Consider the following 18,666-nt stretch of genomic DNA (forward strand, 5'->3'; position numbering starts at 1 on the left):
TATGTTTTAATTTCCTTTATAATCTTTGTGAGTATTCATGTTTTGAGAGATGGTGTGTCCTTGCCAGGGGACACCCCCTTACCTCCAAGGGACAAAAAAAGGTCATGTGATCTAATTATTTCAAATCAATCCTGCTTGCTCAAGCTGCTGTATAGCTCAGTGGTTAAAGCAGGCAGTCCATGTCTAATTCTCTGTGAGACGTGGCTTTGAATCCCCAGTTTGGTAGAACATGTTGGCCTGTATGTTAAAAGAAAACTGGTACTCTCTGAAAATAAATTAAAATGAAAACACCACATTTAATTCAGGCAGACAGGCCAAACAACTTGCTGCAAGCATTTTTTTGGGTCATTTTAAAGTCAGTAGAGTAAGGGGGAATTACTTTTAGTTGACATTACCTTTTTTTAAGTGCAATGCCTGTACCCTGCTGCTGCAAAGAGGGAGCAATGTTTATTTTTCACATTTTCTATTCAAAGTTTACTTACATTTTTGCACGTCTTGACACAAACCAGTGTTCTTGTTTGTTACATTTCTTTGTGCATGCTATTTTTCTTTAAAGTTATATTTTAAAAAGTGGTGGGGACAAAATGTGCCATTTCAAAAAGTGATGGTGACATGTCGCCTGCGCAAATGAGGCCTACACGACAAACCAGCTTTCAGATCTTTGCACCGGCTTCATGTGTGACAGAGAGCTGCTTTTATTATATGGCTAGTTTATTAAGTTATTTAGTGTATTTTAGTTTACAGTACAGGACAAACAGAGAATGATTGTTTTACAGTTCAATCTGAAAAGTTATTCTCTTCTGTTGATTCACTTTTATTATATTTTAGGTCATTTATATTTCTAATATTCCTTAAACAATGTATGAACATGAGACTTTTGAGTGGGGACACAGCATCATGTGTTTGTTTTAACCATGACCATGATTGTGTTCCCCAATTATGATTTTTTTTTTTTATCTAAACAATTATCCAAAAAGAAAATGCAATCCTCTTTCAAAGATATTGGAGAATATGCATAATAGTTGCAGTAACATAGTAGTTATATAGTTATATATATAGTTTCTAATCCCTTTAAAATGCTGCTAGACATAGAAACAGGGAAACACATTTGAAGTGTTTTAGCCTGCATGGTCTCTCTTGGTGAAATAGGAGTAGACATAAATCTCACTCTGGACAAAAAGTGAGTGAAATGTATGAATCTAATAAAATAAATTACCACGGAATGGACTGGAATCCAATTGCCTTTGAACAGCTTTTGTTAAATAACTTCATTTGATTGAAATTTCTGATTAATTTAAGCCCGAACATTGACATCAGATTATGTAGTACTTTTTGGTTTTATGAAGTGAAAACATTACAAAGACATTAATCGGAATTATCCATTTGAAATAGTTGTTTTTAAATATGCAAAAACTCAGACAGAGACAAATTTAAGTATATTTTATTGATAGTCATGATTCTATTCACCAGGGCTGCGAAGGTACATCTGTGTGGTAGGCTGTGCAAACATGCTCAAAACACTACGAAGCCACTGCACTCGCTCCCACCAACAACGCAGTATACAATGACATATTCATACAGTATTCAAATACATATAATCCTTCTCATAGATATATTTAGAAAAATATAAAGTCCTAACTTTTCAACTGATAAACAGAAACATTTCACAACAAAAACACTTTTCACGTTTCATATATGCTGTGATGCCCTTATTTGCTAAAAGAAAACATGTGAAATTAATTAATGAGCGGATTTTGGATTAAGTGCTGCTGTAGTACACTTGGCATGCAAGGACATGCCCAACTCACCAATTAAATGCAAGACCATATGTGAGAAAAGCCGTAAAGAAAGCAGGTTAGCTATATTGGGATGTGTCTGCACATAATTGTGTGTGTGTGTGTGTGTGTGTGTGTGTGTGTGTGTGTGTGTGTGTGTGTGTGTGTGTGTGTGTGTGTGTGTGTGTGTGTGTGTGTGTGTGTGTGTGTGTGTGTCTGTGTGTGTGTGTGTGTGTGTGTGTGTTTGCAGACACTCAGTGTTTAATAAACAAAATGTCGGGGGATCTTTGCTTAACAAAAATACTCCTGAACCTCGAGCTGCCTGAGGCTTGACCTCTGGGCGAAGCTGACGTCAGAAGTCGGGCAAAGAATAGGACTGGTGTATAGTTTGAAGCGGATCATTTATGACTGACAACAGCTTTACTGCCTCGACAGCTTTTTGAGTCAAAGTGGAAATAGTTTACTTTGAGGTTTGTTAGACTACTTTGTGTATTTGTATCCATTTATCCATTTATTGGCTCACAACACTATAACTTAACTTGAAGAGGAACTTGTTTAAAGAGAGCTCTTAGTGAATTTGTGTTTTATGTGAAAGGCAGTTATTACAGGTATTGAAGATTGGCTGCAGTCGCAATTATTATTTTAATCCTCTTATCATGATCCCAAGTAAAAATATTGTGTTCTCTCAGGATTTTTTAATTCCATGGTCATTTTTCTCCCTATCTCAAGGAAACCGTTTTGTCAAGATAACAAGATATTAAGTTGTTCATGTTTTCAGAAGGGACACTTCTCGATATTTAATGTAGCTCAGACTAGAACCATTTGAATAAATATGAAATTCTAAAATTGCAATCAAAATGTAAAGCAATGTCTTCAGGAATTGAGTCATCGTTAATGGTATAAGCTCCACCTGTGCTGTTTCCTCTATGAAAAGTCAAAATATCACGGTCTGCTGTGAAAAGAGTCTATAAATGTGATGCTTTTCGAATAAAGAAACAAGTCTTCAATATTTCCAGTTAGCAAGAGTTATCCAGACGACAAAGTGTAATCATGGAAAGACTTGGGAAGGGGATGTAAACAAAATCACATGGGATGTTTAATTAGCAAATAAATAATTACAACCCTAAATAAGAAGCATTCATATCCCATTGTATTTACTGTCAGAAGGAGAGCTTAGTGGTTTTGTGAGCAACAACAAATGGCAGTTTTGGTTAAACTCGCAATCCTTATATGCATGACACAAAGCAATCTGAAACAAGCGGTTCTTGATGATGATACGTTTATAATATTCCACTTGGCCTACTTTAAAGATTAAGTTAGATTTACAACTTGGGGATGCCATTATTTTTTCTGGTTTCCAAAGCGAAGCTGTTTTTTAAGGAAAGGTTTTTGGAAACAATATTTAAATGTTGAAATTAAATCAAAGACATGTTGATAAAGCTTTATTGTGAATGGCTGTCGTGTTGTGGCAGTTTTCAGACCATCTATCCTGTCATAATTTTTTTTGTTCACGCTGACGCGGTCCTAACAGAGGTAATGGGAAGTGACAGTAGATGAACGACCAAATGAGGAGGAGAGGAGACTCGTTACCTCCTCATTAATGCCAGATGCCGATGCCAAGCTGGGTCAAATGGGAGATACAGGACGTCACTGGAGCAGATGCAAACTGAAGATTGGATCAAATGTCGATCCTAAACAGATTTGCCGTGTATGTTTGGAAATTGACCAGAGAGACTTGCAGATGGGGACGGCTAGTGGGAGAGCATGCAGTCCAAAGACTGTGATTACTGAAGCACCAGTGACGAAGGTTAGGTTAGGTGAAGAATGTTTTCAGTATGCAGGTTGCATCATTCTTTAGATGTAAGATATAATTTCTTGTGTAAGATGGGTCAGAGATTTAAGTAAAATACACTGATGGCACTTCTAAAGCTGATATGTTTTCCAGTAGACCTCCAGAGGGACTTTCTAAAGCCCTTAATGGAGCCTTTAATGCCTCTTGTCTCTCTGATGGGGGTTAGAAGAAGTAAACTAACTGACAGGCCTGTAAATATTAGCACAGGGAAGGTCTTATAGCCTGTCTGTGTGTGAGTGTGTACGTGTGCAATTGATGATTGTGACCACCTGCTGATTTTTTCCATCGCCCTTTTACAGTGGTAGCGTGTAATGAAAGTGAAAAGCAAAAGGAAAATCAAAGCATTGTTGCTAGACTTTTAGCAAAGAAAAAACAGCCCTGTTTAACACGTCAACAGAAGGACGCGTCATGAGTTGTAAACAAAGGCAGAAGAGTATGGACACTTGCCCACTGTACACTTATACAAACAACATCTCGGTTAAGTTAAACAAGACATTAAGAGCACACAATTCATCAATAGAGAGAGAAAGGGGCACGGTTCCCCTAAACATGAGGATATACTTTAGTAGGACACAAAGAGGAACTATTAACAGTCAGCAGCTGCATGGTCCCATAGCCGGGGCTTTAATAACTACCTGCCCCAGCTTAAAAATCACTTCCTGTCTACACAATTCTCAATCTCTTCTTCAAAGTATCATAAGGTGTATTCATATGTGCGGCTTAGCCAGGAGATGCTTCGCTCACTGAAGGTTTCCACAGAAATGAACTCATCATGTAAAGTCATAATCCGCAACATTTTCTTGAAAATAAACTTCTGTTTCCGCCATCCCCAGCTGACTGTTCAGTAAAACCCTAGCATTACCGTGAACTACTATGTCCAACATATAATGTTAGCTGTAACTACACACATCAGGCCTGTTGAAATGTACTTTCATTGGATGCCAAAACAGAGTGGATGAAGATGTAGTAAGAGCTATAGCTTATGAAGAGTTTTGAGGGTGCTTTTTATAGTATAAACAGCACTCAGATAGTATAAATGTACACTAGATACATATTTTGTTTGTCTGCTCAAACCTACACTTCAAGTTCCAGCATGTTAAGCTAACTATCTCATTAGTCTACATATAAAGTATCCCAGGTTTTTTTTCTCCTTACAATAATGTTTTATTATTACTTTTTAATATAAGGGTACCTCAATGCTAGAACTAGTGTATAAACATACAATACAAGAACAACAAGTGTTACAATGTGATGTGTGTTTACTTTAAGGACATGTAGCTTTAGCCTTTCAGCATTATACAGTATGTAGCTGATTTCCACGTACACCGAATATGTTACTAGATTTAAAAGCTTGAAGGGCCTAGCATCAGTAGCTAAGGGAGGCAGGGATTAGCAAAGGGTCATTTGTCAATTAAACAGTAGACAAACTGGATAGTTAGCATTAGCAGTCATAGGTTCCCTGCTATAAACATAGACAAAAAGTACCTCTTACACTGGCTAAAACTTTACTAGAAGAAAAGTCAAATGTTTTCTGGCTACATGGTTTGGTGTCCAGGTGATATCTGGGCTATGCAATGTAGAAACACCACTGCAATGAAGGCTTAGCACCTAGAATGCCACCAAGATAAAGTACAGAGATGCACGGATTACCACGTTTATCTTGTCCATGTCTGTGAAACCATCCTCAAAGAACTCCTTGCAAGTTATAACTATTTTACCCCTCTCTACTTCCAAACTCCTCACACTGCCGAGCTGGAGACCTGGAGCCAGCCCACCTCTGTGTAGGCCCCCGTCACGTGCCAGTACACCGCCCCCATCAGTTTGGTCCACACCATCTGCACCTCTACCGGGAAGAATTCTGGGAAATCTTCAGCCAACACCTCCAGGATCACACCGCTCAGGATCTGAGAGGAAGGAGGGTGAGAAAAAAACGTGGTTAACATGGAGAGAGAAAAATAGCAAGAGATTGAAAGAGTGGGAATATGTGGCTACCAAGATCATGTGGTCGAAAGAGAGAGTAATGTAAAGTAACACTGGAGCGTTGGAAATAAAGAATCCAATTTGCTTTGACAGAAAATGAGGCGAGGCAGGTGAGAATTGAAAATGATAACCGGAAAAGGCATGAAAGCAGTGGGTGGGAATGCTATACAAAGGGAATGAAAGTGGAAAAAGGAGAGAGAATGGCCAACACTATTGAAGAAAGAAAAGAAAGCAAAAATGAGGAAGAAATGTGGATTTAAATTTGGTAGAAATGCAGGAGTGTTTGACAGAATATTCACTTTGGTCAATCTGAAGAAAAATAAATGACACTGGAAAATAATCAGATCATTATAAAAGCCATTGAGATGTGGCTGAAAGCTGCGACAGGTGCCTGTAAGCAGGTCCGTGTATTTAGAAGTTCAAAGGAATTAATCCTTAAACTCAATCGTTTGCAAATGTTCAGAAGCTGGACATATGATGATTTAGGATTCAGCATTCATTACATTTATTATTTTATTGCCAGTTTTTGTTGTTGTTGTGATGAGTTCCAGAAGATATTCAGTATCTTATTTCGATATTCAGACTGATATAAAAAAGTCCTCAGGTTTTGTGTATTTGTGTAGCAAACCGCCTGAAAGTATTAATTAATCATCCATTTCTATTAATGATGATTCTTTGAACATAAACACAAAACATTGATATAATAGAGGTTCACCGTTGTACAGTACATACAGTATGAGGTTAGGGTTAGGGTTCAGGGAATACACACTGGGCCATATCAGTGTCACGTTTTATTCATAAAGTGATCATTTAAATCTTAAAGCGCAGCCATCCGGAAGCTGGTGGAGTGAGGCTTAAATGGAGGTAATGTTTCCTCTTCACAGCTGCATTTAAGAACCAACTGCAGACGACTTTTAAATGACTTACTCTTTTCAATCAGATGAAGAGGGAATCATGTTTAATAATCATAGAGTTTAACATTGAAAAATATATGGACTAAATTGGATTTTAAATGTTTTTGATGACTCCGTCTTTCCTCCCTCTACAGTTAATCAGCACTTTATGTTAGGTCTGATAATAAAGTTATTCTAGTGAATGTATTTACTTGGATTATTTTACTGCATTCATAGCTTACTTTTTATTTAATTATAATATGCTATGACTATACATGATCTTTGTTTATTTACAATTTGACAGAATATAGCAAAGAAATATGAAGTAATTTGTTAGTGAATGTATGCCACTCACCACCGGACATTTTTCTTTTTCATCTCATTCAACTTTCGTTCTTCTTTCAATTAGCATTACACATAATGCATTACTCGTCTGATCAAACTTTTGGGTATAGAGTTTAATTGCATTATTTGTATATCTGGTTGTTATACTTAAAGGGTAACTTACATTTAAATCTTGTGTTTCTTTTACCTTGTTTAAGTGACGAAGAAGTGTAATATGGAGGAAATCCATATACAATGTGACAATGTGACAATCTTTTTCCGTGCTTACAGCTGTAACAGTGCAGACTTCTGACTGCACCCAGCCTCACTGATAGGATGCAATAGACTGAACACCTTTAACCAAAATGTGAAATAAAACACTGCGTTTCACCCCGATATTACTTCAGGTTAAAGTAGGAAATATGAATTTATCAAGAAAACCTGAGCAAGCACGGGTAGAATATGCTGTGTTCCCCATAAATGTTTTTCGCTCACAGGTGCAATAGTAATAGTTGAGACAGGAATACAATTTTTTGCTTAAGAACATTTAAATAGTCAAGAGAGTCCCCTGTGGTCTTAGATCTGTAATAGGAACATTTCTTTGGGGTGCTTATAGGATGCTTTGATAATTTAAGTGGTTGCTGAAGCAGGAACATATTTTTGCTCTTCCTCTTAGCGGGACAATTGTTTTTTTTCAGCACACAGTGTATTTTATTTCATGAGCACACCAATAAAGTTGCCAAAAGTAGAAGGCAAGATATTGCTTGTCAGTCAAACAACACCCCCTGTGCCAAATGCACCTAAGGCAATTCTGGAAAATATATAACATTTTCGATGAAAATAAGCAGAATGTGACACAAAAGAGGTCAAGTGATAGAGTACACTTCATCCTAGGGTCACACCATCACAGACTAACTATGTAAAAGGGTCTAATAGCATCAGATAGTGGATACATTATTGAAGTTACCTTGAAGTACATGGGTTCCACCTTGTGTTTGATAGCATGGGCCTTCCCCACCAAGGCCAGCACTGCCGTCACCTTCTCTGGGTCGTTGAGGTTTACCACCACGGTGTTGAGGGCGTTCATCACCCTGCAGGCATGGTGACGAAGTTGGCTGCTTCGCTCCATCTCCTCTGGATCCTCCATGTCGTGAAACTGGCTGAAGTACTGTTTGGCCGATGGGAAGTTGACAAAGAACCTAAGGAGGCAAATACACTTTAGTTAAAAGAAAGAACGTGAAAGATAATTTGCTAATTTGCATATATCAGCTGGTTGCTCCGCCACTTTGCGCCAAACTGAAATATCCGATCAAACATCAGATGTATTAGATTTAAAATTGTACAGACATTGTCCCCAGAGGATGAATCCTGATGACCTATGTGATCTCTTGGACCATCTTCTAGTTCCTCAACGAGGTTGACATTTTTGTTTCTTTTATCCAATAATTTGTTTATGACCAAATACCTGCAACACTAATGATATTGCTATAGGCCTTCTTAAATGGGCCACCTTATACATAACTCTCAGATTGATTAGTCAATAGAATTGAGAAAATGCATTATTATAGAAGCAAACATGTCATTTTATGTTTTCTGTAAACACCACCAGAGATGTAGGAGGAGAAGAGGCTGTTGAGGAGGAACAGCCAGAAACAACAGAAGTGAGGACAGTTGGTCAATGTTTTTTTTTTTGGTGTAAAACACAGCATGGCTTGTCTTCTTTACTGTTTGGCCTCATTTATCAACAGTGCACACAACCAAATTCATATGTACTCTACATTTGTAATCAAAGGTTTGTATTTAACAGTATCATTTTCAAGTTACAGATAACAACAAGTTGAATGTTTCAATCGATTGGACCAATATGATGGTACATAATGATGCATAATGGCTTGTCACACAGGATTGGAGTTACCATGCACAGCCATCTCGTCACCAGTGGCTGCATGTATTGTCTCATACTCCAGCCATGCACAGAAAAATAGAAAAATATCACAGATGAGACGAATCACTGGAGAGAAATATTGAATGCATGGCTCGGTTTACTGTAATAAAAAACATATTTTCGGACACATGGGTCACCTACAGGAGCCTGATCCTGTAGTGTAAATGTCTCATGGAAAGGGATCAAGTGTTGCCTTTGTGATGACTTCTTCTGCAGAAATTCATGCTCCCCAGAGGATGAATGCTACTGGATTGGTGATACTTTGACTTTATCTGTAGTGCTATCAGCAGATCAAAATGTTTGCTGGCTGTATCCTGTAAAATATCTTAGCATCTATTAAATCGATTGGGAAAACGATTTCTACAGACATTTGGAGTCCCCAGAGGATAAGTCCTTATAACATTAGTAATCCTCTTACCATTCCTCCTGTGCCACCATTATGTTGATATTTTTGGTTTTGAGTAAAGTGTTTCGACAACTGTTAGATGTAATGTCATTAAAATTGGACAGACATCCTTGTTCCCCTCAATATGACTTTTTAAAAGATTTTTCTGACGTTTCATCTGGCGCCAACCATCAGACCATCGTTGTTGGTCTGTTGCTATTGTCAATTACAAATACCTGCAAAACTTGACATTAGCACATTCATTGTAGCTATATTAATATTTAGCTTAAAGCATGCATGTCTATGTAGTTTCACAGAGCTGTTAGCATAATTTTAGACTTTTATTCTTGTTTTGTTTCTTAAATGATCTGTTTGGTTGAGCAGGAAATCTCTACTATGGCTATAATTTGTAAGCTATAGTTGGACGCTGATCGAACTAAGTCCAACAAACAAAACAGTGCTCCCTTTAATGATGCTAAATCATTCCACAAATAAATCATTATTTATATAGTATACTGTAGGGTTTGCTTTTTTTATTCAAAGTGTTGTTGTTTTTTTCTTTTTATAGTTTGCTGTGAAGATAGGTAGGAAAATGTATTGTGTTTTGGAAGCAAATTTGCTAACAAGAGAGGCGAGATCATTAGGACCACAAACACATAACACAGACAACAAGCACTGCTTAACATTGTTGTTACTATTCCTTCTTCAATAGTTGTTGGTATTAAACCCAATAACAACAGACAGCTATGACATCTAGTCCGCTTAAATGCGACAAATCTGGAGGCTGCAAAGTCCCTCTTTTTCACACTCATCATCAAAACAACGTTCTGTGCAAATGATATCCCGAGGCTTTTTAATGTACAGATGCCATAAATGATCATTCTGCTGTTGTTATTTAAGTCGTTTTTTTCGTCCTTCTATTAACACACAGACAGACAGACAGACAGACAGACAGACAGACAGACAGACAGACAGACAGACAGACAGACAGACAGACAGACAGACAGACAGACAGACAGACAGACAGACAGACAGACAGACAGACAGACAGACAGACAGACAGACAGACAGACAGACAGACAGACAGACAGACAGACAGACAGACAGACAGACAGACAGACAGACAGACAGACAGACAGACAGACAGACAGACAGACAGACAGACAGACAGACAGACAGACACACACACACACACACACACACACACACACACACACACACACACACACACACACACACACACACACACACACACACACACACACACACACACACACACACACACACACACACACACACACACACACACACACACACACACACACACACACACACACACACACACACACACACACACACACACACACACACACACCATCGGTGTGGGAAGAAGTGCCGGCAGAATCTCTTACAGTGCGGTAGCCTTGATGAACCCTGATGGTTAAGATTGAGTTTAATTGGATGCAGGTGTGGTGAAGAGCCGAGTTTAATTTCCATCATGTCTGGTGCTGTTTATGCCAGTAGCTTATTCAGAAAGAAACCCACTGAAGGCACAGTATTAAACATATTAAAAAGCTGTGTCATATTTTTCCATTCGATAAATTCACGGAACTATACTGATTGTTTGTCTTCTTGCATAAATGTAATCAAATCAACTTTGACGTAATCAACGATCACTGTTGAGAGCAGCAGGTGTATATTTCACCTGATAAAACCATGTGGTAATGCAACCTTTACGGTAGTCCAACGAAAAATGATTCATTTCAGAATCATCATCTCGTCTGTTGTCTTGAAACTGAAATGAAACAAGGTTTGAATCATTATGAAGTGAAACAAAACATTTGAATTTGAATTGAGCCAGTGAATTGACACAAACAGGGCTGCAGCCAAACTATGAAGGGTTGCCCTACAACACTGTTGAGCTCAGCAAGTCATCTAGAATCACGCTTGCAGATATTCCTGCTGGATTAGTTTAGAACATCAAAGTCATATTCTCACAGTTTAGCTCAACATTTAAAAAAAAACAGTTTCCCCCCGTTATACTGTAATCCAGAGTTATACCCTGTCTGTGAAATTAACCAAGCTTCCCCTACAGTAAGAGCTTTTCAAAACTCACAAAGGACTTGTGTCTGTACAACGAGAGATAGGCCTATTTTAGGTGAAGATGTAGTAAATTCCATTCTCAAACCACCCTGGTAGATGTAAGAGGAGAGATAAACAAAGACAATGTAAATCGTCTAGTGGGATTTGTTTTGATTCAGGGGTTTGACAGCTTTTATCACAGTGGGCTGTGAGCTCACAGCAGCTCAGTAAGAGGGAGGGACGAGCGCACGCCAAAGCAATAAGACATTTTCCACAAGCTTAGCTAAAGGAGTAAGTGAGAAACTTTGCAGATTAAGTATTGTCAGTTTCCACTGATAGCAATGCAAACTGTTCACTCAGAGCTTTACACATTTACAGACATACAAACAAACACTGACTGAACAACAGATGGATTTAAATGTGAACACACACACACTTTGCTCTGACCCACTTTAACTCTTGTCAGTGCTCCAGCTGACTGGAATTGCTCGTACAGTACAGTTACATCCTAGTTGGAGTTTGGCCCTCGGCGGCTCGCTTCACTACAGCCTCATCCCCCAGATCCTATGTCATGCTAGACCTACAAAGGCTCAGCTCGCCTCTAGCACCCCTAGCTTGGCTCTGCCAGCTGTCACAATACACGGTACACACTCTTTTCCTCGGGAGCAGCAATAATACAGACTGTCTAGTATAGCTTTTGTTCTGCACAGACAAACTTAACTGCAGAACTTAAAAAAAACAATCGCTGTTCTGATGTTTCCTTTGAAGAAAAAAAAGACTTCTTCTTGTTGTGCCTGTCTGCTTGTGTTAGAGTGATAAATGCTAAATCCCCTGTAGCCACAGCATGGGTTTACAGTACATTAAAATAATATATGCAAGGCTTTTTTTGTTATCCAAAGGTCCCTATTATCCTTTAAAGTGTATCCTATAACACTCAATATTTGAATGCTTTACCAGTAGGAAGTATGTTCTCTTAAAAAAAAGCCAATTTTACGGATTGCAACAACACATTTGGGGTTTGGTTCCTGGGAGATTATGTAGCACAGCGTTGACATCCAGTGCCACTGTTTATACCATCACAGAAAGTAGTGTACTTGTTATACAGTGAAGCAGAAAGTGATGGAGTGGAGGTTAGACAGATGGAGTTAATGGTTATGGGTGGGTGTGTAGAACATCAGGCTTATATGCAGGATGCTTCCCATCTCACATCAAACTTACGATCACAATGACCAAATCAGCCAGACTGATTTATAACGGCTTATATCGTTTGTCAGCCAGAGAGCACTAATTAGTTGATTTTCTGCAGAGGCGGAGAACATTTGTTTGAATATTTATCTTGTTGGGAAAAAAACAAGAGTATCCATTATTGATCAATCAGAGGGACTCCAATCAAGGTCTAACAAAGGCAGAAATTGAATTGTGTCTTATTGTTATAGAAAAAATATTTGACATTTCTTTCTTTATTAGCATCTTTTGTCAAGCTTTTTGCCTTTTAATTGTTGAACAGCCATTGAAAGTGGGAGACCTGGATTTGAAGCTGCTGTAGTAAGGACCATCCTCTGTTCATTACATTCATTACATGACACACTTTACTCTGCTTTAACATACATTGGTTATCCTTACAGTTCACACTGTACATAGCAAACTATATTCAACCCAAATAAATTATTTACCCATGGTTAGCCTAATGTGGAGCTGTCCAGACCCCTGCGGTGCTGATTAGGCTACTGTTCACTCGTAGCGTTTTTTTCTTCCCTTTACATACGACTTTGACAACTTGTGTTGTTAGGAATTAGCCTTTTTTTTTGTTTTCTCCAAAATCCATGTAAATAAAACCTTTATCACTAAAAAAAGCAAGTATTGTTATATCAAGATTTCAAAGTTAATGACCTGTGATCTTTGCCAACGTTTCAATTTTTTCAGTGTATTTTTTTAAGATAAATAATTATCCGATTTCTTAAACTTCCAAGCTAGTCTTCACTAAACTAAAACCAAGCTCAAAAATCTGTAAGCGGGACTCTAGTTTTCATTAACTCTAACCACAATCTTTCCTTTAAGTGTTTTTGTTGCCTGACCTAAAAAAAAACATGAGACCATCTCATTATTTATTGTCTTCTAAATAATACTCCAACCAAATTCTCAGTTGTTGATGCCAACACAACTCATATCTGCCCTAGGGTGGTCCTTCAAATCGAAAGTAGGAAAGTCTAAGCTCCAACCCCCAGAATTAATTAGAGAGAGTTTTTTTGACTAAATGAATTCTGGGGGTTGGAGCTTAGACTTTCCGACTTTCAATTTTAAGGACCACCCTACGTGAGGCTAAAATTCAAGGTTAATGAGGGAGGGGTAAATGTTATTGGAATTTGGATAAAATTCACCAAGAGAGTTTTCTTGACTATCATAACAAATTCCGGTATATATATATATATAAATATATATTTTTATTTTTTATTTTTCAATAATTAAGCTGTCTGTATGGGTTGGCAGAGTTGTGAAAAAGATGTCCTTGAAGTACCAGTAGTGAGGCTCAACGTTGTTCATGGTACTGCGAAGATTTATAAAAACCCTTTAAGTGTAATCTTACTGTGATTAACAACCTTAACGAATGGGACTGCTTTGGCTTTGATTACTTCATTGAAATGCAGAGTCAGGTGCAAGAATGTGTTCAGAGCTCTCCAAAGTACTAAACATCAGCACTCCTCTCACACGAGGGGGGACAAAATGTTTCTCACCATGCCTTTAGAGAGATGTAAGATTAAAGTTCTGAGACATACTTGGAACATGCAGTCACTGTGGTCTCCGTATTTTTATCCATATGTCGATGTTTTACCATAGACCGTCTTTTTAATGTTTACTTGAAGTATTTAACCATAGGTGAATAGCATTGTCAATAAAGCTAGAAAATGGAAGGAGAACTTGCAGCGGCTTCATAGCTAAAACATGTGTGAGTTAAATGCCTGCCAGGCCCGTTGACTGTGTTATATGATACTATATAATTCCAACATAGAGAACAACGCACATTTGACAACGATTTATTGTTCTTCTCATCAAACTTCAATGTTTATTTGATGCATAAAGTGAGTGAAGTTAGCCTCATAGTTATAGGAATATATTCTTGTTCCCCAGAGGATAAATCCTAGAGCGCCATCCGCTTGTTTTTAGTTTTGTTAAGACATATCTTAACTTCTATAATGTAATGACATTGTACAACATAGGGATGTGAAACGAAATGCAGTTATAGTGCAATTTTTCTACCTAAGTAAAAAAAAAAACCTATTTTTGTAATAAAGACTATAGGATGAGTTTAGGAGTCTCACGGCTCAAGAAAGGGAGCTCCCCTGTAGACTGGAGGTACAACTTCCTTTTATCTAAAATCAGTGGTCAGTCATTCGTTCTGTCTAAGAACTTATTGTTTGTAATCTGGTTACAAACTTCACAACTCAGTTCTCTCCAGACAGTGGTCATGAGCGTCTCGCATGAACATGAGGGGGCTGAGCACAGAGCCCTGGGGGCCCCCGTGTTCTTGCAACAACTCTGAGTTTGTATCTACCGGTGAAAACATACTACACTAGATATTGCATTATCAAAAGTATATCACAGATAATAACCTAATGTAAATGTGTGTGTTTTGGTTGTTTTGGAGAAACTCCAGAGAGACAGCATGCTTTTAGTGTTTTTTACGATTTTTAAGAGGCAATAACTGTTAAAAGCCTCATTAAGACAAACCCTTTTTTATGCATTTGGTGTTGTCAGAGTTAAAAGACATGTACCCATGTACCCATAGGCTTCAGGAAATAAAGCCAGTAGACTAAAAAAGGGTAAGAGGGGAGTTGACAGAGTTTTCACTAGCATGAAACAGGACATCCTGCACAAACCAGTAGCCATGCTAACATAAAGATGATGTCACAGCTGTTTCACACGCCATCGCTATGTCAATCTGCTGAGAATCCAATCTACCCTCAGGAAGTATCAACAGCAGAAAACATAAACGAGAAAAGGAAACTAGTCCCAAAAGTGAGTATGAAGATGAACCATGTTTTGTAGAAATGTGTATTGTTAGTGATTAAGAGACATTAACATGAAAGCAATCCCATTTGTGTGCCCTGCTCTAAGCTCTGTCATAAATGCATAATGTTATAAAATACCTTGAATTAATTATATTGGTTAATTAGCTTGGTGAAAATGTGCTTAAGTCCTTCCATCATCACTGTCACTACAACACTTCTATTTGAGTCAATGTAAGCAGGATTTGATTGTCTTCACAGATGCACCGTTTCTGCTGACGCCTGGGGTGCTCTTTTGGTGCAATTGCATTTGTATGCATTGGTTAGATGAACTGAGGCTATTGTCTATTCTCTCCATGCATCCAGGCTCAGATTGACATGAAAATGAAAACACAGCTCACTTAATATGCTCTGATCTCATGAAAAATATCTCGACCGTGCAAGACTTTGACTGAGTGTCAGCCTCAGGTTATGTTGGGTAACTGCCAGTCAACTGTTCATAATCACCCTCTTTGTGCAGCACAGAGATAGAATAATGAAAATGTCAAGTGCAGAAACAATTAGAGACTCAATAAGCAATTACTACAACAATTTTGATTTACATTTGAGTCTTTTGTCAAGCAAAATTAAAAGGATCATTAGTTGCGGCTTTGGTTGTGCATATTCTGTCAGAGTTAATATTGCACATTTGTAACACATTGTGTAGGTCCTGTTGCTCTCTTTGGTTACAAGAAGATCCAAGCTGTCAATATGTATCTGAACCACAGTCTGCTAAATGGATTCCTGGATATGTAATTTGTTGGCAGCTTTGTTATTTCATTTAGAATGTAATCACAACTAAATGAGATTTGAAAAGCAGAAGAATGTCATTTTTGTGCTTCATGGGAGGTAAAAATGTCAAAATATGGAACGAAAGAACAAAATAGTTAGATGTGGCAGGGAGGTTGACAGTGAAGCAGGGATGAAGACACTGCCAGAGCTTGCTGCTGTCATCAGCAGATAAGAGCACAAGACACACGCACACACGCACACACACACACACACACACACACACACACACACACACACATACATACAAAATGTACTATAGCTGCTGTCCAATTTAACAAGCCCTTAAGGATTTCTTAGTGTAAAACTGAAACAGTTTAGCTAGGGACATTCAAAACAATTCATGCCTTTTTTCTTTGATTTACAAAAAACATGTAAGAAGCTGTGTTGGTCTGCGGCACTGTACAGTGAAGCCTTGCAGAAAATACACACACTAATGTAATCATGGTTGAGCAAGAATAAATAAGAACAACATACAGAATATCCAAAGATTTGTAATATTTGTAAGAAATAATAAACAACTATTAAAGTATATTCTATACATAAATTGGAGATAAAATTCAAAATCTCATACAATCTCCTGTGACATTGAAGTGTGAGGAGAAGTGGATTATGGAATATGTCTCCAGCATCTCAATGAGACAGGAATGCATGCAATGTTCCTTCTTCGTACACTGTCACAGCTCAGTTACTGGTGAGAGGTTGAGGGTGGGTGGGTGGTGTGTGTGTGTGTGTGTGTGTGTGTGTGTGTGTGTGTGTGTGTGTGTGTGTGTGTGTGTGTGTGTGTGTGTGTGTGTGTGTGTGTGTGTGTGTGTCAAACTTTTAAAATACAAAAAGTCACAACAGAGTTTGTCAGATAATTATTATTATTATACGGTCATATGACCTGCAGTTCTGTTGCTCTGGTAGTCTTAACAACCTCGTCACAAACACAACCCTTAAACAGTCAGGCTGTTACCTGTCAAGAGGTCAGTTCTGAAGCTTCAGTATAACCAACATACCAGAACGCCAGCACAGTAACGTTCAGTGTTCTGCGCACTTCATGTAGGATTTCAGAAGATTCCCTCAAGCCATTGATAAGACTTTATAATTGCGTGAAAAAATGTTACAGTCTCAATTAAGTTAGTCCTACATTTGGATAAGAAATAAAAAGACTGGTTAAGTAATTAGGTATTAGAAATTAACATGTATTATTAGAAGAAATATCACCCCTGAAGTAAACAAACAAAACAAATGCACCATGTGGTTTTCAATTACTGTTAACTTTACGACACATTCTGAACCCAACGAAAATGTAGTTCACTCAGCATCATTCAGCTATTCATTTAGTAGATTTATCTAAAGCTGAGCCTCCAATGTCACAGCAAATAAGAAAGTCAAGCAATAGCGCCTGAAATCTTTTTTAGCATAAAGATTTTAACCAAAATATATTTTTCGACAGGGTTTAATAATAAAATTTCAGGATATTTGCGTGTGAAAAGAGAAATACTTGAGGATACATTATAAGCGTCTAAATCCAAACAGAGCAACAGATAGAGACAGCTCCATCAGCATCAGCAGCAAAACTTAACCCTAAACTTAAGTAGCCTATCTGTTGTTTTGTTTGAAGCTTAAACAAACTAACACACTACCTTTTGGTAAAAGCTCACCTTATGAGCACAGACACCCCCACGTCCTCGCAGTTCTTGTAGACGTGCCCCCACGTGTCCTGGATGATCTCCCTCTCGGCGTCAGACAGCGGCTCGGCTCGCTCCGGACGATCGTCGGGCTCCACCTCTCCTCTCCGGACCCCCAGCACCTGCGGAGGTGGCGAGGGCGGCGGCGGAGACTCCCTGCGAGACATCCTCCTGCGGCGCAGCAGCCCAGCGGCTCGCAGCAGCGCTCGGGGGAGGTAGGGAGCGAGGGAGGGGGGGAGGGTGAGGGAGAGCTGAGACCCCACGGCGGGAGCTGGGAGAGGAGAGTCGGGATGAGAAGAGGAGAGGAGAAGAGGATGAGGAGGAAGAGGAAGGAGGAGGGGAGAAGAGAGGTGGCAGGTGGTGCTCACAGCTGAAAATTAAAAAAAAAGGGGAAATTAAGCTCCTGATCCCCCCACTGCCTCCCACCAGCCACCAAGCTCCCTCAGTCCAAACTCTCCCACACTTGTCCTCCCTCCAACTGAAAACTTATCTTCCTTCCTCACTTTTTCTACTCTTCCTCCCTTTCTCCCCCAGTAAGGGAGATTCTGGTCAGGGATGCTGCTGTTGTCCTCACGTCCCTCCTGCTCTCCCTCTCTCTGATCCTCTCGCGCTGGTGGAGGAGATGAGGCGTATGGAGGCTGTGTGTTGTGAGGACCTGATGGAGCGAGAGTGGGGTGGGGAGGAAAACATAAAGAGAGAGAGAGACAGAGAGGGGTGGAGAAATATACAGAGCAAAAGGTCTTTGACAACCCCCTCAACACACACACAACTACACACACACACATCTCTGTGAACATGTTTGTGCTCACATAAAGGCAGTGAGAATGGATTTCTACATGCTGTCTTTTGAAGAGGAAAACAGTATTGAAACAGATGTACAAAACCCAGAATTTTTATTGAAGAGATATTTCTCTCTGCATGT

At 38.8% G+C, this 18,666-nt stretch overlaps 1 protein-coding gene across 2 annotated transcripts; it reads right to left on the bottom strand.

The window, feature by feature from the left end:
- Positions 1 to 1,445: 1,445 nt before the first annotated feature.
- On the bottom strand, positions 1,446 to 18,382 carry cygb2 (cytoglobin 2). Of its 2 annotated transcripts, none has more exons than XM_079694425.1 (4): positions 18,248 to 18,382; positions 17,718 to 18,114; positions 7,792 to 8,023; positions 1,446 to 5,531 (listed from the first exon to the last, which is right to left on the bottom strand). In XM_079694425.1, the coding sequence occupies exons 2-4, from the start codon at positions 17,909 to 17,911 to the stop codon at positions 5,367 to 5,369; spliced, it is 591 nt and encodes a 196-aa protein (XP_079550551.1). In that variant the 5' UTR covers positions 17,912 to 18,114; positions 18,248 to 18,382; the 3' UTR covers positions 1,446 to 5,366. The 2 variants fall into 2 exon arrangements, with proteins under 2 accessions (XP_079550551.1, XP_079550552.1); XM_079694426.1 differs by having other exon boundaries at positions 17,718 to 18,015; positions 18,248 to 18,376.
- Between the last annotated feature and the right edge of the window lie 284 nt (positions 18,383 to 18,666).

The sequence above is a fragment of the Notothenia rossii genome (genome assembly GCF_949606895.1).
Source record: "Notothenia rossii genome assembly, chromosome: 1".
In the NCBI taxonomy this organism is placed as follows: domain Eukaryota; kingdom Metazoa; phylum Chordata; class Actinopteri; order Perciformes; family Nototheniidae; genus Notothenia; species Notothenia rossii.

Excerpts from the sequence above, each read along its gene's own strand:
- cygb2 (XM_079694425.1), bottom strand. The coding sequence starts at position 17,911 with ATGTCTCGCAGGGAGTCTCCGCCGCCGCCCTCGCCACCTCCGCAGGTG. Across the intron at positions 8,024-17,717 it reads GGGGTGTCTGTGCTCATAAG|GTTCTTTGTCAACTTCCCAT; the intron begins GTGAGCTTTTAC and ends TTGCCTCCTTAG. Across the intron at positions 5,532-7,791 it reads TGGAACCCATGTACTTCAAG|ATCCTGAGCGGTGTGATCCT; the intron begins GTAACTTCAATA and ends CCTTCCTCTCAG.